Here is a 27,923-nt window from a genome sequence, read left to right on the forward strand (position 1 = left end):
GAGGAGACAAATTTTTTATAGGTGAGTCCGGCGCAGCAGGAAGGGAGGGGGAAACATGTGGTATCTTAGTGGGTGGGGAATTTCTGAGGGCCTGTTCTAGCACTAGACCTCCATGGACTTTCCCACCCTGAGAAACCTCATGTTCGCTTAATGAACCACGTATGTTTTAACGAGCAAGGGAGTGATCTTGTACCTCAAATGAGATTACTCTACAAGTTTTCGAGTTACAAATGGAATGGGCAGGCTCCATTACACTCGTAACTCGAGGACTACCTGTACTTATTGATAGAGATTTATGAAGGCCTGTTACTTTTGAAAGTGAAAAGGAAAATTTAGTATAGGTAGTCCTTGCCTTATGGCCACAATTGAGATTAGAATTTTGATTGTTGAGTGAGGCAGTGAGTCATAACCCAATTTTATGTCCTTTTTGCCATGGTTAAATAGATCACTGCAGCTGTTAAAAGAATCATGCGGTCATTAATTGCATTTTGCTTGCCGGAAGTCGGCAGGAAAAATTATAAATGATGATCATGTGACCCTGGGATACTACATGCTGGTTGCCAAGCACCCAAATTTTGTTAGATGAATGTGGGGATGCTATATCGCTTGTAAGAGTGAAGACCATTTGTAAGTCACTTTTTTTTCAGGGCCATTGTAACTTTGAATAGTAACTAAAGGAATGATTGTAAGTCAATCGCATTTTACTTTTATTGCTAATGTATGTAATAAGAAATATAAGACCATTCCAGTTTCAGGGACAATATTAATGATTTGATATGCCTCTAAAATTTTATTTCAACAATAAATTGCTTCCTTGCCTTTGCTCTGTTGCTAAAATACAATTTTTTAAATACTAGAGATCTTGGAGATCATGGATACCTGATTGAAGGCCACACCATAATTTCTAAGGAAAACTTGGATAAAGAAATTTCTTATAAATATGTTGTTAAACGTGACAAACAACTGTTGTATGAATTCATTTACAAACCTGCTTTAGAAGGATTCCATGTAGATCGCTCCTTGTATTTATCATCAAAATTGATAAGTGGTACAGGTAAGAAACTGCTCCTTGTATTACAGTCTTCCCAGTGCTATATTAAAGAAACTTAGATTTTGTAGCATCCAAGAAAACAAGAATTCAAAATACGAAACAGAACCTCTTAATATATTTGACAGCTCAGTATCTGCAGTAAAGTCCTTCAGGTTTTTGGGTTCTATAATCTCCCAGGGCTTGAAATTGATACTTAATATTAGAACCATCATGAAAAAGGGACAACTAAGAATGTTCTTCCTGCGTTTATTCAGGAAGTTCAGACTGCCCCAGGAGCTGATGATACAGTTTTACAGAGCAATTATCGAGTCTGTTGTTTGTACTTCTATAACAGTGGTTCTCAACCTTTCTAATGCCGTGACCCCATAATATAGTTCCCCATGTTGTGGTGACCCCCAAGTGGCCACCAATAAGAGGGAGTAGGACAGCTAGGGAAAAGGGAAAAAAATGGCGGACAGCGTGGTTTGGTGACCCCCATGAAATGGTCGTTTGATCCCAAATGGGGTCCCGACCCACAGGTTGAGAACCACTGTTCTATAACTATCTAGTTTGGTACAGCAGCCAAACAGGACAGGTACAGACTCCAATGGATAGTTAAGACTGTAGAAAGAACAATTGCAAAGAAGCTGCCTTCCATAGAAGACCTGTATATTGCACTGGCCAGAAGGAAGGCTGAGAACATATCTACAGACCCTTCACATCCTGGACATGAACTGTTTCAGCTCCTCCTCTTGGGACTCTGCTACAGGGCATTGCATGCCAAAACAATTAGACACAGGGAAAGATTTTTTTTCCCCCTTGTGCCATCAAATCTGCTGAACACCTAATTTTCACAATGCTGTCGAATGTCTGGATATATTTACCCATATAGTATAGCTGTAGTATTATCATTTAGCCCAACATTTCTGTTGCTAAGAAGACATTTGTTAAGTGAGTTTTGCCCCATTGTATGATCTTTCTTGCCACAGTTTAGATAATCACTGCAGTTGTTAAGTTAGTAATATGGTTGTTCAGTGAATCTGGCTTCCTCGTTGACTTTGCTTGTCAGAAGGTCACAAAAGGTGATCACATGACCTTGGGACATTGAAACCGTCCTAAGTATGAGTCAGTTGCCAAGTATTTGAATTTTGATCACATGACAATGGGGATACTGCAGCGGTCATGACTGTGAAAAACAATCATAAGTTACTTTTTTCAGTGTATTGTAACTTTAAACGATCACTAAATGAACTGTTGTAAGTCAAGGATCTAATTCTCACTAATAGAGATGAAATGATAGAAAGTGTTGAAGCCATAAGAACCCTGGGAAGAAGTGATCATGCAATACTGGAATTCATCATTATGGAAGCACAAGCAATAGAACACAGTCAAACTAGAGTCTTGGACTTCAAGAGAGCTAATTTCAATAAACTTAGAGAGGACTTGGGAAGGATTCCATGGATGAAAATCTTCGAGGGGAAAACAACTCAAGAAGCTTGGGAAATTTTGAAAAGTGAGATAATAAAAGCCCAGTCTAGCACAATATCAACAAAGCGGAAAAATAACAGTTCTCAAAAGAAACCAGCATGGCTGTATAAAGAACTCTGACAAATTGAAAGATAAAAAGGACAAGTATAGAAAGTGGAAAGAGGGGCACATAACTAAGACAGAATATCAGCAAATAGCCCAAGCCTCCAAAGATGAAGTGAGGAAAACCAAGGCTCAAAATGAACTAAGGCTTGCGACCAAAGTCAAAGATAAAAAAAAGCTTCTTTCAACATGTAAAAAACAAGAAAAAAGTGAAGGAAATGATTGGTCCATTAGTGGGTGAAAGTGGCAAAAAGGTGACAAGCAACAGGGAGAAAGCTGAACTATTTAACTCTTTTTTTACATCTGTCTTTACACAATGGGAAAAAACAGACCAACCTATCAAAAATAGTGCCATAAAAAACAGAATAGAAACACAAATTAAGATAGGCAAGAAAACGGTAAGTGAGCACCTGTCAAGCCTAGAGGAGTTCAAATCATCAGGACCAGATGGATTACGCTCCAAGGTTCTCAAGGAACTGGCAGATGTGATCTCAGAACCACTGAACTATATTTTTCAAAGATCCTGGAACACAGGGGAACTACCAGAGAGCTGGAAAAGAGCTGATGTAGTTCCCATCTACAAAAAAGGGAAAAAAAATGGACCCAGGAAATTACAGACCTATCAGCCTGACCTCAATACCTGGGAAGATCCTGGAAAAGATAATCAAACAACGAATCACTGAACACCTAGAGGCAAATAAAGTCATTACTAAAAGCCAACACGGGTTTGTCAAAAATAGATCATGCTAGGCAAATCTTATTGCATTCTTTGACAAAGTGACAAAATTAGTGGATCAGAGGAATGCTGTGGACATAATTTACTTGGACTTCAGTAAGGCATTTGATAAACTAGATCACAACCTACTACTTCACAAGATAGAAAAATGTGGGTAGGCAGCATCACCACCAGATGGATCCGTAGCTGGCTGACCGGCCGTACTCAGTGTATGGTCCTCAATGGAACCGCATCTCCATGGAGGGAAGTATGTTGTGGGGTGCCCCAGGGCTCTGTTCTGGGCCCAGTGCTCTTCAACATCTATATCAACGATTTGGATGAGGGGATAGATGGGGAACTCATCAAATTTGCAGACGACACCAAGCTGGCAGGAATAGCCAACACTTCAGAAGACAGGCTTAAGATACAGAAGGATCTGGACAGACTTGAACACTGGACACTATCTAACAAAATGAAATTCAGTGGTGAAAAAAGCAAGGTTCTAAATTTAGGCAAGAAAAAAAAATGCACAGGTATAGTATAGGGGGTACCTTGCTCAATAGCAGTAACCGTGAGAGGGACCTCGGAGTCCTAGTGGACAATCACCTAAATATGAGCCAGCAGTGTGCTGCAGCTGCCAAAAAGGCCAACACAGTACTAGGCTACATTAATAGAGGGATAGAATCAAGAACACGTGAAGTATTAATACCACTTTACAATGCCTTGGTAAGGCCACACTTGGAATGCTGCATCCAGTTTTGGTCACTGCGATGCAAAAAAGATGTTGAGACTCTAGAAAGAGCACAGAGAAGAGCAACAAAGATGAATAGGGGATTGGAGGCTAAAGCATATAAAGAACGGCTGCTGGAATTGGGTATGTCTAGTTTAGTGAAGAGAAGGAGGAGGGGGGACATGATAGCAGTGTTCCAATATCTCAGAGGCTGCCACAAAGAAGAGGGAGTCAAGCTATTCTCCAAAGCACCTGAAGGCAGGACAAGAAGCAACGGATGGAAACTAATCAAGGAGAGAAGCAATCTAGAACTAAGGAGAAACTTCCTGACAGTTAGAACAATTAACCAATGGAATAGCCTGCCTCCAGAAGCAGTGAATGCTCCAACACTGGAAGTTTTTAAGAAGAGACTGGACAGCCATTTGTCTGAAATGGTATAGGGTTTCCTGCCTAAGCAGGGGGTTGGACTAGATGACCTCTAAGGTCCCTTCCAACTTTACTATTATTATTATTGATTTACTTGTAATCATTTTTCAGAGGTGCCCCGGAGGATTTTGCACTGATGTGCTTTATGATCCTTATAGTCCCTTTCAACTCTGTCATTGAATTTTGGAGGATTACATCAGATTTTAGGCATTTGTTTCCCTAATTTTCTTTTTAATATAATTCTTTAGTTATTGTGATAAGGGAAAGTTGATGTCATTTTTTTGAAAGAACAATAGGTGGGATTTAAAAAAAGAAGACAGTGTTCTAGTTTGGTGTGCTGGAGACATATATGACTGATAATCCAATTTCTTCACTGTCTAGCCAAGCCCAAATGTGATGTTTTATCTTCCAGGTGGTACTGGTCCAATTTCAAATTGTATTTATGAAAGAGCAGACTTTATTTTATTCTGTTGAGTTGGCCATTGTATCTGAGCTTGATCCTTTTGGAAAGAGCTGTACTCCAACACATTTAAAATTAAAATATAGTTCCTGGATTTCTGGAATGATAACACAGTATAAGACAATCTGTTGGTTAGATATCTCTCGTATCAAGACCAAAAGAAAATTCTGTTCTTGTCCCAGCATAGGATATTTATAAAGCAAATGGATCAGGAAGCTGATGGTCTCTGATGATCATTATTGTTACAGGTAGTCCTTGACTTACAACTATTCTTTTAGTGACCGTTCCAAGCTACAGCAGCATTGAAAAAAGTGACTTATGACTAGTTCTCACACTTACGACCATTGCAGCATCCCCATGATCACATGATTCAAATTTGAGTGCTTGGCAACTGGCATGTATTTATGAAAGTTGCACCATCCCGGTATCATGTAATCATCATTTGTGAGCTTCCCATCGACCTCTCACAAGCAGAGTCAATGGGGAAAGCTAGCTTTGCTTAACAACTGCAGTGATTCACTTAACACATGCATTGATTTGCTTAACAAATATGGCAAAAAAGGTCCTAAAATGGGACATGACTCACTTAACAATTGCTTTGCACAGCAATGGAAATGTCGGGCTTAGTTGTGGTTATAAGTCAAGAACTACCTGTATTAAGAAGCTGGTAGTCACCAAAGCTCATTACTTTTGGATTAAGCAATTTACTTACTCTCATATTTGCTAAAGATAGAAATTGCACATTTATTTATCATTGTGTAGTGCTGTATTTCAAAACATGTCCTAGCGGTAAACAGTTTAAATTAATACGGATGGAATATACCGTAAATGCCGGCGTATAAGGCGACTTCCGCGAGCGCTGAAATCGGCGCCAAAGACGGGGGTCGTCTTATACGCCGAGTCATCTTATACACCGGAAATACTGGTAGTTTCCGGCGTATAAGACGACGTTCTAGGAATGCGGCCCGGCTATAAAGACGGGGGTCGTCTTATACGCTGGGTCGCCTCGTACGCCGGCATTTATGGTAGCTCAGAAATACCTTCTACAGGAGTTGGAAGAAAATGACCATTTCTGTGTGTCTGCATGATTTGACTATGGAAGGAGACCATAACAAAGCAGGGTGTCCATGAAAATTGCATCATGCGGTTGCATTGGCACGCAAAGCTAGAAGGGCTGTATCTTGCATTTCTGAACTTTGATAATACAGTATTTTATTTAACAGATTGGCATCAGTATGATGATATAATATGCACTAAACCTGAGGATAGTTGGTGGACAACATTTAAGAATCAAATTCCATTTCGGAAAGATAAGGAAAAGGATGTTGTGAAAGGGAAATGTATAGCCGCAAGAATAATGCTGGACAGCCTCTTCAGTATACTTAAAACGTGGAGTCGGATTAACATCAAAAGCTTTTTCCAGCAGTTCCAACAATTTTACTCTGTAAATAAAAGGATAATGCTACATGAAGGATGTCGAAAACCATGGAAAGAGCTACAATTTGGAGAAGAGCAGGTATTATTTTCTCTTTATTATACATCCAAGTAGAACCTTGTAGCCACATTTCTATAGAGTTTGTATCATCTTGACTGTTCTGAGCAAAATACTCATTGTTACAGTGTCCTTGGAATAAAATGATGCAGCTAAATTATTAAGCTGGGCTGAGTACTGAGTTCAAGATTCTGAAAAAAGACAGAATATGGACTTAAGTCATTGCATGAATGAATTGAAAGGTGCTGATATCAAGCATATGCTCTGATGGTTAAAACAACTTTGTATTTCAAAAGTGAAACTGATGCAGGATTTAATTCAATTGGGAAACCCTTTCTGGATTATAATTCTCTATATAGACCTATGAACTTGGAGTTTCTCTTAATAGGATTTTTAATTGTTTCTATAGAAACTATTACAATTCTCAATTTTATACATTATAGTATATTGATTATTTGTGTTGATATTCATATGGGATTTCAAAAAGGACATAGTTTTTAGAATAATCTAGTATATTCATCTCTTTGAAGCAATTGTTGGAATATTGTAAATTTATGATGCCTGTAAACTATTTATCTACCTTATAATCTATTTTTCTTGCTTTCTCTCCCTCTTCCCTTTTGAAATATTTTTGGTTTTTTTTCTTTACCCTTTTTTTTAAATGCTTAATTAAAAAGACTGATTCTGATGCTATAGTGGTCACATTTTGAAATAATTGAACCTTTTGAATGTAGAAAATAACTTAAATTGTGATGCATGGATAGTGGCCAAATCTAACTAGCTCAGGAGCAATTACAAATTTGGTAGGTAGGTAGGTAGGTAGGTAGGTAAATGGATAGATAGATAGATAGATAGATAGATAGATAGATAGATAGATAGATAGATAGATAGATAGATAGATAGATAGATAGATAGATCTGACACAGTGGACATAATTGACCAAATACATTCCTTTCTATAGTTACCACCTATGAATCTAATAAGTGTAGAGGATCAGCAAGAAGCCCATAATGAGATCCCAGTTTCTGAGATATGTTTCCTATGGCTCATAGAGTATTTTGAACGTCCCTGAGTTATGTTGTCTAATCTATTCTATTATTAGCCCCCCTGTCAGTATTCAATACTGATACTGATTATTTCTTTAGAGTAAAATGGTAAGGAGAAAGCTGATGGCCACCCTATTTCAATGCTTATATTTCCTCTCTTAGCAGTTCCATGTAGATATTAAATAAAGTCAGAGATTGCAGCATTATAGATCTTGAAATTCAAATAAAAGAACTAATAGTATTGGGCATTTCCCACCTACAAATCTGCATGGATCACTTCCCTTAACTATGAAGCCAGTCACATTTTGGCTGATTTAATCAGTCAAAAAGAGCAAAATGTTTTTAAATAGATGATAACCCTGATCCTCTATTGTGAACCATGCTCTCAGCGTATACAAACTGAAAGAATTTTAAATTAATGGAACAAATGGATGTAGACATTACATATTCTCATATATCCCAATGCTGATGCCCAATCTAAGGAAGATGTGATTGACCTTAATTACACAGATGGTACAAATTGCTTCCTCTGAGCTACTGTTTTTTCCTCCTTTTTAGTATCCCAGCCAAGAAGGTGCTGAATTACTTTCAATAGATGCAATAAAAGTTGATTAGAAGTAGACCCTAGTGCATAATTTCGCAAGGTTTCTTCCATTTGTGCTCTGTCAAGGCTGATAGCAACTTAGATTCTACTCCCTTAGCTTTTTCATATTCCATAGAGCATAATAGGATTTGATAATATTGCAGTCAGATGAGGTGGCAAATTGCGCAATACATCCAGGAAATCATTTAAATCAATTGGACACCTGAGTCTGATCATTTTTTGATCTAACACTTCTGCATAATCACTGCTTCAGAAACAGAGAGCTGTTGCACAGGTTAATAGCTTAAGTTAAACCAATTTCCTGGCCTTTTTAAGTCTAATGTATAATGTGTTTTCATTGGGTTAGGTTCAGGACAATGTATGCACTTAAATATTTTGTTATATAGCTTATGCCTTAATCTGATATATGGTTAAACATGCAATTCTTTCTCTCTCTCTTTCTCTCCCTCCTTCCCTTTTAAAGTTGCAAGATTTGATTATGAATTACTTGATGGAACAATCAAGTAACATCCTCAAACAGAACACTTCGATGTGGGATAAACTAGGTCTAGCATTGATCACCCTTACATTAGTAAAAGATTACAATCTTCAACTGTCCAAAAAGGGACTGGAACAGTTATGCAGGTTTCTTTGTCTGGAGAACTCACCAGCAGATGTAAATGAAACCAAGTGCTTCAGAGAGATGTTCTCAGAGTGTCAGGGGTATGTAATTTGACTTTGGGGTATATGGCAAGAATGTAGAGTGGAATGAGGATACTGAAGGTTAAGGTAGAAAGAAGATGAGTTTGGTTGGGAGGAAGGCAAGCAATTGGGTGTGTTAAACATGTTAGATGCCTGCTTTGCTTTGTTTTTTTTAATGTGATAGATTTCTGAAAAGATCAGTGTGCATTTAGTGATTTGACATGAATTGCTCAAATAGTTACTTGTCTATAAATTTTATCAGTTTTCCCTGTGAAGTAGGTATTGGAGAGATGGACTGGCCCAAAATCATTTAGTGAGCTTCCATGGCTGAGTGTATGCTTGAACCTGGGTCTTCTTGGTGCCAGTCTAGCATCTTAACTTCAGCACCATGCTAGCTATCATGTGACAGATATAAATATTCATATCTGCTAAAAGCCACATTTTAAAAAAGGGGCAGAGCCAGGCAAAAAAGAAATATTAATTGAATTACATTTGTTTATAAAACAAATTTTGTTTGTAAAATTATCTTGAGCCTTCATGCTCTCCCTTACAGACAAAAATACATTTACACACACACACACACACACACACACACACACACACACACACACACACGGAAAACATAAGGAATCTTTTCCCTCCCCTCTCAGGATCTTTATCTTTAAGCATAATAAGGCAATACTGCACAGTACAATAATTGCATGGATTTATTGCTGTAAAGTTAGAATATTGTTGTCCTTTTAGTACATTTCTTAATTTTAATGCAGCTCAGTCAGAAGTACATGCCACTGATCAATGTGAGTTTCCCAGCTGATATAAGCAAATATGTTGTCTAAATTAGTAATCAGGTGGTTTCCAAAACATGTCTTGGAGCCTCTTGATTCCAGAAATATTTCCCCACACAGGAAACAATTTGGAGGGGAGATTCAGGTGTTCTCAGGCAGTTTTTGACCCTGGAATCATACCCTGACTCTTGTCTGCTTTCATCCATCAGTGAAACTTTGATCTTCTCTGATTTTTGGCATACGGTAGTCTTAGTCCAGCATAAGAATGCTGCTGTGTTTCCCTACATCTGTGCTGTTAGATGAGTTGTTTGTGCTTCATTGCACTAGAATATTCATCATGCTATTGATTAAGCTTATTATTCATCATGATTACTAGAAAAGATTATTTTGACTTGTGTATATCCAAAGCACAACACATTTTCTATATTCTTCCCAGAAGACATTCTCCTCCTTCCCTTACTTTTTCCCTCAAAAAGTAAGAAGAAACAACAACAGGGGGTAATAGGGAGAAAGGGAAAGGGAAAAGAAAGTGGCAAATGTAATTAGGATGGAGATGAAGAGGAGCAAAATTAACTGAATAGGAAATAAAATGAAACGTCTTGTACAGCTCTTGCAAGAGATGTATAAGTCCCAATTATATGCATCCTCTCACATAAAGAACACCCAAGATTTTTCTTTCACTATTTAAAAACAGATCCCATTTGCTATTGGTAAAAAAGGTGGCTTGATCTCTAGATCACTAAAGATAATCTCAGTAGCTGTGCTGTTATGGCAGCTATTTTGCAAATATTGTCTTAGGGCAGGTGTTTTCTCTGGCCTGCCACTGTGTTCCCTATCTGCTTATTGGTCTCAAATGGTTGGAGGCCACCAGTGTAGAACAGAAAGAAAGCAAAATTACATTATTTTGTTATATTTCTGAAGGATTGTTATTTCTGTTGGCAGTAAGAAAAGCAAGTTAGCTTGCACAGAGAGTTTCTGATAAATAGTTTTTTTCACTAGAACTTATTTTTTTCTATCTCTTTCAGTGTGGAGGAGAAGTTGATAATGCTCTGTAACAGCTGTATTGAAGAAAAGATTCACCAGTGGGTGTGGACACTCCCAGTTCTTTACCTATTTACTGTGACTGATTCTGAATGTAAGATTAGGACTTGGCATGCATCAGAAGAGAAATGGGCAAGGCTGGAAGGTATTCAGTATTTGGGGATCAGAGATCAAAACAGAAACTTCAATAGGTAGGTTTTTCAGCCTATTCTTATTCTTGAAATGATTTTTGACTTTTAAAAGTTGATTTGAGCTAGGGCATGGATTGTCAGTATTTATAGACTGCAAAACTTGACTCCAAGAAATAGAAATGGTTCTGTTTGGAGATGTGACCTCCCAAACAATACTGACTAATAACAATAGTAAGTTGTCAATTGTTGTATGAATAACTGAACTTTCTCTAGGTGTCTGGATCTTTTTGCTTGATTAGTCCACTAAAATGACTGGGGTGTGTGCAAAGGTTTCAAGAAAGAATTGAGAGGACAAGAAACCATTATGTAACATGGGGAGTACTTCTGAGGGAGTACTTTAGGTAGTGCCATATATTGCAACAATATTCCAATGATTAATATTAAATAACTAATAAAACTGGATTATTGGAACATGCTGTACATGGGGATAGCTTTGAAAATTATCCAGAAGCTCCAGCTGGTAGAGAAGATGGCCATGTCAGCAATTTTAGGTGCCCAAAGAAAGGTATATGTAACACCTTTGCTCTGCAAGCTGCATTGGGTGGCAGTTTGCTTCTGGGTCCAATTCAAGATGTTGGTTATGACCTATAAAGCCCTATGTGGTGTGGGGCCAGGCTACCTATGAAACCATCTTTATCCCATTACATCAGCTATCCCACCTGATCAATCATGTCAGGTATATGGCAGACTCTGACAGTTAAGAACTCTGATTGGTTGGAGGAGAGCCTTACTCTGGCCCTGTGGAATATTCATCTCCCTGGAGGTGAGGCAAATCCCCCCTCTCCTGGCTTTTCGAAATGAGTCAAAATGTTGCTCTGTGGCCTTGCATGGGAGCCCAGAGGAGCACATAGCTCTGGGGCTGGTTAGTGCCCTGCAAGTCCTCCTTTTGCCTTTTAACTAATTTTAATAATAGTTAATCATCCTTGCCTTCTTCTAAATGTTTATCTTTTATATATACTGTTTTCCATAATGTAACATTGTATTGTACACTGCCCAGAGTCCATTTCTGAGGAAGGTGGGCAATCCAAAAAGTGATAAACAAACAGATCAAGTTTTTCATTTGCCAGAATGCATCATGAATTCTTTTAAAGCTGAAATAGAAATGCTGAATGAAAGCGTTTAAACAGGGGGTATAGTTTGAATAACTCAAATTATGTGTATTTCTATCCACAGCATTTAATTATTACGGTGCTACTGACTAAGGAAGCTTATATGGCTCCAGGCAGAAAGAAAATTGAAAATGCTGTGGCTTGTAATAGCACTTATTTAGTGGCTGTACCTCATTTCCTTTCTACTCAGTTATGTTTGGCATCAAAACATATGAATTTTTCCTTTCAATTAAGAAGTTCAGTAATCTACACATCTGTGCTACTGTACATGGCTTTGAAATTATTTTTCTTTTGTTTTTAACTTTTTATAATGTTGCATAGTTCTGATTTGATGTGGGTTGTAGTCATGTTTTGGAGGTATTTTTTTTTTTTAACAAAGCAAAACTGTTATAAACAAACCAGAGAACCCCATGACCTGTTGGATCATCTTTTCAGAGATATTTTCATACCAAATTCCCCAACTACTTTCTACCATGCAGAGCTTCTAATGTATTTTAAAGTCTTAAAAAATCAGGGACATACTCAGAGATGAATCTGTCTTAAAAATAGCCCATGTTGAAAAGTATAGCATAATCAAACACAGGAAATGTTTTATGACAAATGATTTGTCATTAAATGTTTTATGATAATTTTATGTCATTGCATTGTCACTGCTTGCCCTCAGGTGAGGAAAGCCCCCAATTTCTTGACCTTTTGGAAAAGCATCAAAGTCTGACTGTGTAGCCTTGCATGGGGGGGGGGGACAGAGAGGCCCACCTACACAACTGCAGAGCTGGTTAACCCTATGAGAATCAGCCCCACCTGTACTAACAACTAATTCCCTATATTTGAATTGTTCATCTTTTACAATTTTATAAAGTTGTTTTATAATTTTAACATTTTAATCCTAAATTGTTCTGTTTTTAATTGTTTAATTTTATTGATTTTAAAGTGCACACCACCCAGAGCACCTCTCCAGAGGAGATGGGCAGTTAAGGAGTATGAAATATAAATAAATAAATTCTGAATCAGCAAACCCAGTTCTTTTAGATATAGTAGCTGACAAATACAAAACCAACCTGAAATTTCTTAATTTCTGGATTGACAGTTCCTCACATTCCATATAATTTTGAAATTGAAGCTCCTACAAGTGTACTTGGAGAATATTTGTTGTGTCATGTTTTTATTCAAATTTCTGTGTCACTGTCATGCATTTCTGTTTGTTGAAAAGGAATCTAATAATGGAAAAGAAGCATTTACTGAAAGGAAACCAAACATTATTCAGATCCTGGTTCTGCTTGTTACGACTGTGTGACCTGGTGGAATTTATCTCTGGCCCTTACGCTGATCCTTTCGACTGTCTTCTGGGAACTTTTTATAGACTGAAGAACTTGAGAATTGACTCTCAAAATTGTCAGGTCTGTTCTGATTTCTAATTAACATTTTTAATCATCTTTGTCTAATGATGACAAGGGATAGATACCAGAGACCCATAGATTTGTCATTACTTCTGATGTGAAATATGCATCAGCAAGTATGAGAGCTAGGTTTGTCTGAGCTATTCTAGTAAATTGGTCCATTAAGGCCTGACTTACAGATTTGGCATCATTTTGGCATACCAAATTGTTACTTTTTTCTACCAGGTAGAATAACCTCCCTCGGTCATTGTTTCCCTTTGATATCTTGGGCCCACAATATCCATCATTCACCTCTGGAAGGGTCCCATATTAACAGTAGGTTGCAAAGGGGCTTTATTCTTATCAGGGCAGTACTGCATGTCCTGGCTTATGTCATAGAATTTCACATATGGGAGGAATACTCATTCACTTGGGAAGTAATCAGCCAGATTTGGCAACCTCAGGCAAAACTAGGTAGGTATCATGAACTAATAATAAGGTACCCTGTGCCCTTAAGGAGATACACTGCACAGAATTCCAAGTCTTCCCAAGGGTAGGATGTGTTTCTTACAAATGGAGGTGTTCAGATGTGCACAACACACACAACACCTACAACACCTATGTCCACACACACACACACCAACCTCTTTAGGCAGCAAACTACAAAGCCACTTGTCTGGGAGATGGTCTAAAATAATTATTCTTTTTAATCTGATCTTTTTTCTCTCTTTTAGGATGTAAAAAAGCTTTTAGAAAAATTGTTGCACATCCTGTCAGAAAAAAAGATGTAAGTAAAACATGCATGTACTTTTTCTGTTTTTAAAAAAGCATTCATTTAGAACACACCTTAATGAAGTAAACAATAGAAAAATTGATAATGAATCACTTATGTAGCTTTGTTTTGTCCAGCTGAAAATGATAACCCACAACTAGGTGTCTTTAGGTCTTTGAGGAGGTACTTGATTCAATCAGGTATCGGAATGAGTAGTTGATGTGTGTGCAATTTCTAGAGAGACCATGCTCAGAAACCACCATTTGCAAAGCGGACCTGCTGATCAAAAGTGTGGCTCAGCCTTTTAAGACAAAATGGCCTACATTGCCCTCACTGTCTGAAGGAAGCATGATGCCTCTGCACAATAAAGTGCTCCATCAAATGCATTGCTCACAATCCACAAACTATTAGTCATAAAAGATTACATGTTAGTTTAATAACCATAAAGATTAGTATATAAAAATGTTTTAACAGAAGTTAGAAAGATTCATTTGTTTTATTTATTAACATTTATATGCCACTTTCATGTGCGACAATGCCATGATTAGCATTTCATGGCTGGGTTATTTCTACTAGAAAAAGAGAATTGCAGACTGTTAGAACAAAGTAGGAAGTGATTTTGAGAAAAGGAAAAAAAATGGCCTCACTCTTCCTTCCTACAAAGAAGTCCCACTACAGAGTATGAGATTCCATAGACCCTGCTTCCCTGTCCCCATTTTTTAGCAACCGCCTGCTGCCATTGCTGGCCCTCTGTTGAGGAATGCCCAGCTAGTCATGGAGAAGGAATCAAGCAGGGGATTAGCCTTGAATTGTTGCGCAGCTGCAAGAGATCCAGGACTGCCCCCTCCCCCAAGTTCCATGGAACCATACCTGTCTGTTCCCAAAAGAAGGCAAGCAGTCTGGGGAAATCCCTGTACTGTAGGTAAAATGCACAGCCTTTCACTTATGGCACTATTGTTGGAGCCTGACAACTTCCCATGCTTCCCAGTGCTCACCTTTGCCAGCCTACCTGATACCCTTGCTGGCCCTCTGTGCTTTCTAGAGCCTGCCTTTGTCAGCTCCCCCATGGTCCTTGCCAATCCTTCCATGCTTTCCAACACTTTTGCACAGCATTCCCACCCACCCCCAAAAAACATCTGCTTGCACTCCTTATACTGGGCTCCTGCCTCTTTCCCCTTAGTGACCTACACAGTCCTAAGGTTATGATAGCAAACAGGACTGCCATCGCTGTTATGCTTTATATTTGCATCATTTACCAGTGGTAATTTCTCTTATAGTCTACCCAATTGCTGTGTAATCTCGGAACTACCAGTATTTTGTTAGGACTCTCTTTAACACTTAACTTTGATACAGTAGTAGGCAACTTTTCCAGGGGAGACACGTGTTTGGAATTTTATGAGTGAGTGAATTTTATGAGTGATATTCATAAAATGGCTTCTATAGAAGATTTCCTGGTTCAAAAAATCAACTATGGGGATGTGTATGACTGGTTATGAAAATGAAGAGAAGTATTTTACCTTCCTGTAAGCTTAGTTTTCATTGCAAATGTCATTTTGAACTCCTGAGTCTTGTTTTGTTATGCATACTTTTAATGTGCATTTCTGGTGTTCTCTTAATTGCACAAATATACAAACTTTCTGCAATTCAGTACAATTCAGCAAGGTGATTGGAAACACTCTGCTGTTGCCTGTGAAAAACTTCATGAGATGTGCAGCCATCAGGTTCCAGCAATACCACATTACAAGTTATTAGCTACAGCAGTGGAGATTGTTTCAACAGTTCTTGCACTCGAACCCTCAGAGGTAAGCTTCTCTCTCTTGCCCTTTGGTAGATCATTAAGATGAGTGGGAAAAGGCTCACTGACTAGAGGAACAGAATAGCAGATTTGGAAGGGATCTTGGAAGTCTTCTAGTCCCAATCCCACTCAAGCAGGAGACCCTATAAAGTTTCAGACTTTGGGGGGTGGAATTCATTGGGACAAACAGCTTTGGTGAGGTAGTTATATCAAAACACCACCGTTTTGGAATACTTCAGGCAGATAAAAGTACAGGTAGTCTTCGACGTACAACAGTTTGCTTAGTGATCGTTCAAAGTTACAGTGACTTATGATCATTTTTCACACTTACAAGCATTTCCATGGTCACATGATTAAAATACAGATTTTGGCAACTGACACATATTTATGACAGTGGCAGTGTCCTGGGGATCATGTGATCACCTTTTGTGACCTTCAGACAAGCAAAGTCAATGGAGAAACCAGATTCCCTTAACAACCATGTTACTACATTAACAACTGCAGTGATTCACTTAACAACTGTGGCAAGAAGGGTCATAAAGTGGGTCAAAATTCACTTAACAACTGTCTCATTTACCAACAGAAATTTTGAGTTCAGTTTCTGAGGACTACCTAAAGTATGTTAAAGTTCATAAAATAATTCGGCTTGAAATTCACATGTGATGGCAGCAGTTAGACCATTATGAAACCTGGCATAGATTTGGCACAGATTAGGGGCTTACTGAATCTAACCATATGTGTTATTCCCTGCTTTGATGTTCAAAAGATAACATACAGCCATAGGGATACCTTCCAAGGAGGGTTTGAACTATGCATTGTCCCTTCTGTGATCAAATTTCATAGAACTCAATAGGTTGCAGAATGGATCATTCTGTGATGCCTGAGATACCTTCCCAAACATTTCAGGGTTATAGCCGAAATAAAATAAGTAGAGAGTACTATTGGCAAGCTAAATCATAGGGGACCTAGGAAGCTGTTGTGCACCTCTTCCCTGGAACAGCATTCCCACCATTCCCACCTGAAATGTTAAAAGGCCCTTAAAATCTAGCTTTGATCCTAGGCTTGGTGTTAGTGTGTCGGGTGGTGCCTTGTGCTGCATTTTAAAGATTGTTTTTAGCCTGAGCTGACTTGTTTTATTTTATGTTTTTAACTGTTTAAATTTAGTATTATTTTTTGTAAGTCACCCAGAGTTGAAATGAAAGGGTGTCTATAAAGGTAATCCTTGACTTATGGCTGTTTGCAGCATCCCATGTCACGTGATTACATTTTATGATGTTTTGCTGAAAACAGGCACTTACTTTAAATAAGTGCCTGTTACTTAACTTATTGTTAAATAAATTTCATCTCATAGTCAGCCAGATGTTTAGACTGGATTTGGCCTTTTAGGTATCCACTGAGTCCTTCCCAAGGACCTGAGACAGACAAATGTTGGTAGGTGTTGTTATTATTACTAGAGATGGGTAACTGCCTCTGAGTGGATTTTCCTCTCTTAAAATTTACTTACGTTCATTCAGGAAATATGCTGTTCTTTCTTTCAACATATTATATTTTCCTTTTCATATGACAGGTTTCAGAAATGGAGTTTGCCACAACAGTATACCAAAGTGTTCGTAAAACTGTTAGCGATTGGTTTCATTACTGTCTTCCAAAACCTTTGCTGGAAAAAAGATCAATTACATTTTCTTGGAAAGAGGAACTTGAGGTTTGTGTTTTGGAATTGCAACTGTATCTAGATTTTATCCAAAACACTATAATTTGTAGTTTCCTTTTTCTTTTAACGGTAGTTCTAATTTTCTTTTCCTAGCCTTTTTTATATCAGTAATCTTTACTGAAAGCTGTTTAATAAGTGAATTTTTGCAGTGTACATTGTGAAGTGAACCAGCATCTCTGTTGATCATCCTAGCCTATCGGAGGCATGTGACATGAATTGCAATATTTTTCTCAGTTTTTTACAAGTCTGCAGAGTACTCCTTCAGAAAGATTCGAGGACAGAGAAAACACAAGACCAAAGTTGAAAACTAATTTATTTTATTCTAGAAATTATGAACATTGTTTTCATACTTCCTTGAAATCATAATAGAATCTCAATTGCAGTTTCCTTCAGGTTTGAAGATGGAGCTTAACCTAACATTACATCTTCAGTTTAGGTTTCCAATTCTCTCTCCCTTTTATTATAGTTAATTGACAATTCATACTTTAAAAACCATGTATTTTTTTCTAATAGGTGATGAAGTATTCTAGTATTAAAGTTAAATGTTTCCATTTGAGAGGAATAAATACTCTCATTCCTACTTCTGCCTTAAACAGTTTTTCATTTGTGGCTTTCAAATGTAAAATAATGTTTTCTTTGTAGGCATGGGATCACTTTTTGAAAATAAAGTTTCCTAATAGCAGTCATTCTGAAGATTGGAAAGAAGCGTTAAGTACAATTTTGAAAAGCAGAATTAAACAGGTATGTAGATATATAATGTCATATACATGAGATATTAATCTGCTTGTAGTAATTAATCTAGATGAGCATAACCTACTTCAAATGTATGAAAAGCTTTTATGTAATGTGTGACATGTGTCTTCTTTTATTGATGTTAAACCAAGATTAGTCTGATCACTATCATATCTGGCAAAACTGCTTGGAGTTTCTAGCATCAGCAAAATATGATTTTGGACAAGAATGAATCACTACAGTAATATAAACTTACCATTTATTTTGAGCTGATGTGTGGTTGTGCAGCTTATTCAAAAATTAATGGTTAAAATATGGTTTGGCGCAACTATGCAATTAAAACCAATAATTGGCTTTGCTTCTACAGCAATCTTTCTTAACCTAGTTTCCTCCAAAGGCACGGTGACTACAATTCTCAACGTTACTCGACTCTTGATGATTAATATCATGTCTGTTGTTAAAAGAGTCTCCAAATTATCTAAACCAAATCTCTTATTATAATCGTTCTTGTCTAAGACTTGTTTTGGGAAGAAAATGCATTTTTGGTATGCTTTATTGATATCTGATGAGGGTGCTGCTGTTGCCTTCTCAGAGAATTGCATTCCTGGGTTTTAGGTCCTTGCTGGCAGGGATAAAGAGGATGGAGAATGTTATGTACTGGGCTTAATTAAGAGCAGGTGCAGGGAGCTGCACCAGAACAGTCAGCAGACCATGTGGTCTGCCAGGTAAGGCTTGCTGTCTGCAAGCAATGACTAGCATGCAATTTGCCCAGGGAAATCCATTGCAACAATTGGCTGGTGACGCCCCAGGAAGAATGTATAAAAAGGGGTGGAGCCATTTTGTTCTTGTTCTGTTTTACTTTGAATAAAGAAATACCATGTTCTTGAGTTCTGACTATTCAGTGCCTACCAACGTGAGAAACAGAACACTGGCAACGAAGGTGGGATTGTGCTGCTGCAAAAGTCAAGCACTAACTCACCATGGAAAGTCTGGAAGTCACTGAAAAGTATGGTGTAACAAACTCCTTCGTTCTGCCTGCCAGTCTGGAATCGCTGGAGGAGAGTGCCGCTAGGAACCGCTTCAGAAGCCTGCGTAGCACAAGGCGTTGAATAGGCCGCCAACATCACATCAAGGCAAAGATTGGTCATCTCTCGGAATTCGATGTCAAGCACCCTGAACGTTGGAGCTCCTATGTTGTCAGAGTGGAAAATTATCTCAGAGTCAATCAGGTTCAGGATGATGGACTGAAGGCCGCGATGCTGTTGTGCGTTTGGTTTGATGCACTAGGCATCCAGGTGACCGGGCTAAACAGTCTGCAAACGGCAAGTCTTGCAGAGGTTTGTAAGGAGTTTGCTGATATTTTTAGCCCAGAGTTAGGGGCATACAAAGGGCCTTCTATTAAGACTAGATCCCTCAATAGCACCAATCAGGATTAAGCCATGTCGGGTGCCATTTGCTCTCAAGCAAAGGATAAATGCGGAACTGGACAAATTGCTTCAGCAGGGCATTTTGGAACATGTGGACAGCAGTCCATGGGAAACTCCCATTGTCACGCCACTTAAGGCCAACGGAGAAGTCAGAATCTGTGCTGATTACAAATGTACATTAAATAAAGCTCTCCAGCAGCATTCCTATTCAATGCCCGTAATGAGCCATGTTCTGGCGTCTCTATAGGGAGGGCGTATTTTCACTAAATTAGATTTGGCTCTGGCCGGTGGACGATGCCAGGGCGGAGACCCAAACGATTGTAACTCACCGGGGAACGTTCAAAGTTCGAAAGTTACAGTTTGGAGTGAATGCAGCTCCTGGCATATTTCAGAGTGTTATAGAACACACCGTAATATTCCAGGGGTTTGCCCATACTTCAATGATGTCCTCATCGCAGGGGAGTCAGTCAAAAACTTGGCAGACAGGCTTCAGGCCGTTTTGTGTGTTTCCGTGAAGCAAGGCTGAAGCTCAAACAAGAGAAGTGCAAGATTGGAGTCACTTCCACAGAATTCTTCGGCTTTAGAATTGATGCCGAAGGCATCCATCCTGCTGAATCAAAGCTTAAAGCAATCCCAAAACAAAGGGAGAGCTTCAAGCCTTCCTGGGGTTTCTCAATTTCTACTATGCCTTCCTTCCCCACAAGGCTGCAGTGGCAGAGCCGTTACACCAACTCATGGACAAACAGGCCCCTTGGAAGTGGACAAGGGTCCATGAAAAGAGTTTTGCAGAGGTCAAGGCTTTGTTATCTTCTAATGCAGTGTTGGCTCATTTCAATGAGCAATTGCCAATTAGCATAGCTTGTGATGCATCCCCATATAGGATTGGGGCTGTCTTAAGTCACCTCAGAGCTGATTGGACACAAGTCCCTATAGCATACTATTCCAGTACTCTGTCTGCTGCTGAACGAAACTACGCTCAAATAGATAGGGAAGCATTGGCAATCGTGGCTGGCATCAAGAAGTTTCATGACTTCTTGTATGGCCGCCGTTTTATGGTCTTCACTGACCACAAGCCACTTCTGGGGTTGTTCGTAATGAACAAGCAGACGCCCAAATCATTTCTCCTAGAATGTTGAGGTGGTCAATATTCCTATCCGCGTATGACTATTGCTTGGTGAACAAACTAGGTAAAGAGATGGGCCATGCAGATGGCCTGAGTAGGCTGCCCTTAAGGCAATTAGAGCCTGATCCAGCACCGGCCAACCACATCCTGTCCATCCAGGATTTGCCGAAGTCTCCCCTCAACGCAGGGGATGTAGCTGCCAAGACAGCTACCGACAACACGCTAACACGCATGTTGAACTGTGTGCTCACCAGATGTCCTGGCACATGTCCTGGCCCTAACTTCCAGAGTTTCTGGAAGAGGAAGCATGAGCTTTCCACATTTAAGGGTTGTATCCTTTAAGGGTGCTTTGAGGGATTTTTGCCACACATGGCCTCCCAGATGTAATTGTCTCCGACAACAGAGCTCAATTTACTTCGTCAAAGTTCCAGTCCTTTCTAAGGGCGAATTTAATTCGACATGCTACTTCGGCACTGTTCCACCTGGCTTCAAACGGGCAAGCGGAATGAATGGTTCACACAACTAAAGACTCCTTAAAAAGGATCACTCATGGAAATTGGAATCACAGGTTGACAGATTTTCTGCTCTGCCGCCGCACCACTCCATGCACGTCTACGGGCAAGAGCCCAGCTGAGCTCCAATGGGGTCGCCAAACTTATCACCAAGTTAGATAGATTACACCAGACCGGGTTGCATCACAGGTGTCCCAGACGAGGGCACCAAGGCAGTTGTAAGTGGGTGATCCAGTTTGGGCTCGCAATTATGCTCCGGGACAACTTTGGGTGGTAGCCAAGGTTACCGGGCCACTTTCCTATGAAGTGGCTTTGGAAGATGGTTGCGTGCTACAACGGCACATTGACCAGCTTCGTTGGAGGTTGCTGAGGCACTCTTCCGCTCCTTGCTCTGCTCTCGGGGGGGGGGGAAGCCCTTGATCCTGGTCGTGAAGATCAACTGTGCAGTGACCGCAGATCACTGCCATTGTCAAAAGAGGGGTTTACCCATGAGGCGGCTCCTGAATTGGGCACCACACCCATGGGACATTGCTCCCAATCAGCTTTTCAAGCCAGTCCTACTACAGGCTTTGCTCATATGGAGCAGCGGAACTTTGACTTGGGTCAACCATTCCCATTGGCTGTTTACGCCGATCAGGGGAATTCCAGTTCACAGCGGAATGCAGGGTTGAGCCAACTAGAAAAGGCCAGCCTGCACGATCCAGTTTCGCCCGTGTCGAACGGGTCACAAAGTCCCGGTCTCCTGAGGCTGGCAGGCAAGCTTGCAGATTGGGAGCTTGCAGCAGCTCCAAGGCAATCGGAGCAGGTCAGAGGCCCACTGAAGTTCTTAAAGGACTACGCGAGGTTTCTGTCAATGTAAGCTGGACTGTTCTAGTATTTCCCTAGGAATCAGAACAACCAAATACCATGTACTATGATATTGTATTGAATTGAAATGCTTATGTATTTTCTTGGAATGGAAAATGCCTCATGCTATAATGTAGTGTTTGTGAACTATTTGCAATTGGAAATGACGTATGTATGTTCTATTGTGAATGTGGACCTATGATGTTGTCCAGTATTGTTTGATATACTGTGTTGGAAGAAAAGACCTATAATGTTGTATTATTGTATGTGTTGCTGCACATTGTATGGAAATGCTTTTAGTATTATACAATAGCTGATATGTACTCCTTAATCAAGAGGGGAGGGGTGTTATGTACTAGGCTGAATTAAGAGCAGATCCAGGGAGCTGCACCAGAACAGTCAGCAGACCATGTGGTCTGTTGGGTAAGGCTTGCTGTCTGCAAGCAATGACTGGCATGCAACGATTGGCTGGCAACGCCCCAGGGAGAATGTATAAAAAGGGGTGGAGCCATTTTGTTCTTGTTCTGTTTTACTTTGAATAAAGAAACACCATGTTCTTGAGGTCTGACTATTCAATGCCTACCAACGTGAGAAACAGAACAGAGGATATTAAACCCTGAAGAGATTGTGCCTATTGCCAGGGATGCTAAATCAGAAATAAATGCCTGTATGTTAAGTTGGTTATAGGAACAACTTGGGTATCCTTCTGGTGTATCAGCAGATGCCCTCTGTGAGCCACTTGATTTGTTCTCAGACTGGTATTGGAGACTTCTCATGTTTTAGTGACTTCAATCTCCATACTCTCTGGATTGGTTGAAATAGGCTTGGGAGTTCATGATCTTTGTGGCAATTATGGACCTGTCCCAAATATCTCTGGTAGAACATACATAAGTAACAAGTTTAGACCTCACTTTCATATCTGAGCAGATAGTTGATGATTTGTCTATGCAGAACATCTGGTTTCACTTCGAATGAAGCACCTGACATAAACAAGTATGGAATTTCTTCCAAACTACTAGTAGCCTCCCCATTTCCTTGAGTTTAGGGAAGGGAGGTCTACAAATGTTTCTTTGTGGCAGCATGAATGTTACGGAATTCCCTGTCCCTTGAAATCCAGTCAGCTCATACCTTGTTAGGCTTTAAGGAATTATTAAACATCAAATTGTTAAGAAGATTTAAAGATGCCACCATCGATTTTATTTCTTTTTTAAAGAATAATTGTATCTGTGGCTTAATGTTTGGGAACTAATTAATTATTATGCAGTTTTAATTGTACAATGGACATTTTTTGTTGTGATTGTAACCCTCTGAGAATCTCACAAGTATGTGAATTTAAAAAGGAATAAATTAAGTGACTATAAATGCCCAATTGTAGAAAAACTATTACAAGATAACCATGGTAACCTATGCCCTTTTCCATCCTGAACAAGCAGAACATTTTATATATATTGAAAAATAATTTATTATCTTCAGATCTTATTGCCGTAATCACAAATTCTTCTGTTCTATGTCTTCACCTTGGAGATTATAAATATTTTGTAACCCCAAATTATGCTTTGTTTTTATTTTGATGTTTTCTAATTAGGAAGGAGCTGTTGAACAAATTAAAGTCTATTGTAGTCACTATGAGAAAATTCAAAAATTCAATTCTGTGATTTTGCAAACATTTGAAAATTGTGCCCTTGAAGCTATTGATTCAGCATACCAGGTAATTTATTTAATATCAAAGATTGTCTGATCTTTCTGTAAATACAATGGTTGTTATGTTTCAGATAGTCACAGATTAAAGCAATGTACCTTCCAGACATATGCCATCCTCTCCTTCCAAGTTGGCTGAGAAATGTATCGTCTATACATTTTAGCAAGCAGGACACAGAGAACAATACTGTATGTTGCCTTGCAAGGGAATTTCAAGATTGTAGCAGAGTATTGGTTATACTTGTGCATACAGCCCAAAGTACACCAAATCCTGACCTGTAATGTATCCTTGCTACTATGATATAAAATTTTAAAATTTTTAGCATGGATTATTTAAATATCCTATTACTGTAACTATAGAAGAACAACCTTAGTTTCATGTTTTTCCATTCATTAAATTAGTTTTTTTAGTATATATTACCTTTATTTGTTTGCAATATATACTAAACTAGCTGATTGAGTTTTTTTATATTTTTCAAGACAGCAGGGATGCTCTTTGTCACAATCTCTTCTTTGTTCCAGAAGTTGATTCTCACACCTATTATGAATAGGAACTTACATTCACATAATGTTTGTTCTCAGTCCATTTCTGACAGCTTTTCAAGATCATTCTGTCTCTTTCAGAAGTGAAGGTCGGTTTGCTTAGAGTAACAATAGCAATGTCTTTCCCTAAGTTACCTAAGAGTAAGGATTGTTATTTAGCCTGTAGTTTATAGATACAATATAGGAAAGCTAAAGGGAGGGCCTTCAAATCTTGCCCATGCATCATTTTTCAGTTTATAGGATCCTTCATTCCCACAGAGTGGTGATTGTCCCTGTTGTAAGAACAGTATCTATCTCAGCGAGTGGAAGAAAAAATCCACATGGAAGGAAAAATACTTACACGATATAATAAATTTTGTGACAACCTTGACAGAGGTGCAAAATCATTGTGTGATATATTGAATTCATTACTGCCTAACACTACATTCTTTTTTCCTATGTCTTTTCTAGAAACAACAGAATCTGCTTGAGTTGATATCTAAATATGATAAGAACAAGCTGGGTAAAATTATATCTGCTGCCATCATAAAATCCTGGCCAAAGGATGATGCAGGGACGCCTTTGAAAGACTTTCAAAGTATACTAAAGCATCTGTTTGAATGGCAGGACAGCAGATACCTGTTCGTTTTCAATCGTATGTAAATCATTTACAGGATCCATTTTATAGTCAGAGGGAATATGTAAATGATCAAAGTAGCTACATAACAGAAAATAGTTACATAATATAGAATAATGGAGGAGTTATATTGGATATTTCATACATTTGTATATTTGATACAAGCATATTGTATGAAATTATGATGAAATAGTAATCTGCTTCACAAATGTTCGTTGATATTTTGACTAAAAGTATACTGTATATAGTATTTTTAAAAAATTTTCCTGTTTGGCAAAAATAATAGAGTTACATCTGTATGCAGGGCTGAAAAATGAGATATAGGAAAGTATGCATGTAAGTGAGATAGGAAATTGAGAATACAGGATGTCCTCGACGACTGTAATTGAATCCAGAATCATAGTCATACACTACATGACCTGACCCAGCTTTATGACTGCATACTGGCTTTTCCAGGTGTGGTTGTTAAGTGGATGTTAAGTGAATAGAGGGAGGCAGCTAGTTCCCCTCTGTGCACAGAACTACAGTTGTCGGCTGGGGAGAAGCAGCTCAGATCTTCATGATCAGAACTTTTCTCCAGCCCATTCATTCTCCTCCTGCCTGCTGGAGACACTCCACCCCATGTGGGGCAAAATCAATCTGTCAGGCAGCATTCTTGCTCTTAAAGAGGTTGGGTGAAAATGGATTAATTTTTTGCTCCTTCTTTGAGTCTCTCCCTTTCTTTGCTCAAAGAAGGAAGAAAAACTGCTTGCCGATGAGATTCTAGTCTCTCCAAGCAAGCAGCTTTTTTGCTGCCCCTTTAAGAGCAAAACTCTTCCTGACAAAGAAAGTTGAGTGTTTTTGTCCTCAAGGAGACTGGTTAAAAAACAGCCCTTTTTCAGCAAGCCTCCTGAAAAGAGCAGAGGCAGAGCCTTCCCAGGGTTAGCCAGTAGGGGAGACTGCAAAATGGTGATCACATAGTTGCAGGGTGCTTGGCGACTCATCATGAGCATCCAGATTGTAGTCATGTGACCGTGATTGTAATCGTATGATCACGGGAGGGGGCTACATTGGCGGTAAGTTGGACACAAATCGTAAAGTCCTTTTAGCTCTGTCATAATTTCAAACAGTTGCTGAACTAATGGTCATAATCAAGCACTACCTGTAAGTCATTTTGCATGGCATTGTTTTCAGGTGACAAAAAAAGTACCTAACTTGAGCAATTTAATGCCCCCAAATCTTTCTTACTGTTTTTAATATGTTTAATAGGTGCAGAAGAAAACACTCTAAACCAATTTACTGATGAAGTTCGATTGTTAATGACTCTTGCTGAATCTTCGTTTCAAAATGCTGCTAATGAACTTGTAACAGGCCATATTCTGATTAAGGATTTGGAGCTAATTATAAAATATAAGACACGATTCATAAGTAAGTCCCTTTTGCTTATACTAATGGAGAGAGGGATGAATTGTATGAATGTAGTTTAATCGCGTGGTTAATTGGGTTTTATGAAATCGGGGGATGGTTCCATGCACACTTGTCGACTGCTCCTGCAAATGGAGCTACTTGATCTGATACACTGCTTCACACCAGAAAGGGGCCTTGTGTAGTGGTCTAGCAGTGGGGGACACTCCCTAAAGAGGTGCATTTGGCTCCCATTCTCCCAGTCCTTAGGAAGGTGGAAAGCTCTTCTTTGTTAACTATTTTAATTATTGATTTTACCTTAGTTTTTTATTTTAATTATAATTTGTTATGTTATATTGGTTTAGTTTTTTAAATGTGCCCACCCACATTTGTATGATGATTGGTTAATTTATACCAGCTTTGAACCACCCAGCTTTGGGCTGAGGCAACAATCTCCCATTGGGATTAATATGAGGGGTTGCCTTTAAAACTAGACCAGTTACTTCCACAAAACAACTAGATTATTTATTGTAGCTGCAGCTTTATCATTTTATACTGCCTAGAGTCCATTTTGAAACTCGGTAATAACTTAAATTCCTAAGCAATTTGACCCCAAGTTATTTGCAGGAATGATTCCTCCCATATTTACTTAATAGCGCCATAAGGTTTTAAATTGAGACTTTTCACAAGATCCCCTGCCCATTGAGGATAGATGTTGACTGAAGAAAGAACCGTATGGGTCCAACTCATCTATGGAGCCATCTCACATAAGATACTTAAATTATGTTACATGCCATGAAAGATCTGTTCGCTTTTTCCATGCAGCTTAAAAAACATTTTAGAGATATGTACAGAATGTACTGTTATACAGAATGCTAGGATGTTCTCATTTTGGACCATGCTAATGCAGCTGTGCCAGGGATGGAGGCTAATTTTGAAAGAAAAGAAAATCTGGAAATTGTTCCAAAAAAGTTGGAACAGAAGACAGTCTGTTTATGAGATGGCCTCAGATTGGCCTAGTTTAGAAAAAGACATATTATTCCAATGCTCCCTAGAATCTCCTTCCTAAGAATACTAAATTTTACACATTATTAGTGTTTTGGCATTTTAGAACTTCAGGATTATTGCTATTATGATTTTATGTTATATCTGTTTATCTGCTGTCTAGATGGGTTTTAGTGTTTTATATTGCTTATTGATTTTTGACTGTGCATTGTCTGATGAATCCTCTAATCTGCTGGTGCAAAATAATAATAATAATTCCCAATTTTGATAACAGAATGCACAGAACAGTCACTCCCAAATGAATTACTTAAAGGACTGAAATTAGAAAACGTTTTAGATCTGAGACGACAGGAAGTATTGCATGTCAAGAAGGAGCAAAAATATTTGGGAGTCCTTTTGGATATGTTGAGGAAGATTCAATGCTATTTAAAAGGTATATTTTTTAAATGACAATCATTTTAAAATCAGTGTTTATTGTTTCTTC

The 27,923-nt window shown here is 38.7% G+C and overlaps 1 protein-coding gene across 6 annotated transcripts in view; it reads left to right on the plus strand.

Annotated features, from left to right (window-relative positions):
• LOC120309110 (E3 ubiquitin-protein ligase RNF213-like) overlaps positions 1-27,923 on the plus strand; it is a 132,615-nt gene that overhangs the window by 24,025 nt on the left and 80,667 nt on the right. For 5 of the 6 annotated variants that reach the window (XM_039345957.1, XM_039345965.1, XM_039345986.1 and 2 more), the window contains 13 exons: positions 858-1,054; positions 6,175-6,467; positions 8,557-8,795; positions 10,585-10,791; positions 13,111-13,297; positions 14,011-14,063; positions 15,697-15,850; positions 17,411-17,545; positions 18,197-18,295; positions 23,780-23,902; positions 24,886-25,069; positions 26,300-26,458; positions 27,714-27,872. In XM_039345957.1, the coding sequence (XP_039201891.1) occupies positions 858-1,054; positions 6,175-6,467; positions 8,557-8,795; positions 10,585-10,791; positions 13,111-13,297; positions 14,011-14,063; positions 15,697-15,850; positions 17,411-17,545; positions 18,197-18,295; positions 23,780-23,902; positions 24,886-25,069; positions 26,300-26,458; positions 27,714-27,872 (2,189 nt within the window). The remainder of the gene's footprint in view (positions 1-857; positions 1,055-6,174; positions 6,468-8,556; positions 8,796-10,584; positions 10,792-13,110; positions 13,298-14,010; positions 14,064-15,696; positions 15,851-17,410; positions 17,546-18,196; positions 18,296-23,779; positions 23,903-24,885; positions 25,070-26,299; positions 26,459-27,713; positions 27,873-27,923) is intronic. The other variant, XM_039345997.1, reaches the window with a different exon arrangement.

Source organism: Crotalus tigris, unplaced genomic scaffold, assembly GCF_016545835.1.
Source record: "Crotalus tigris isolate CLP2741 ecotype Arizona unplaced genomic scaffold, ASM1654583v1 scf7180000017551.9496454, whole genome shotgun sequence".
Taxonomy (NCBI): Eukaryota; Metazoa; Chordata; class Lepidosauria; order Squamata; family Viperidae; genus Crotalus; species Crotalus tigris.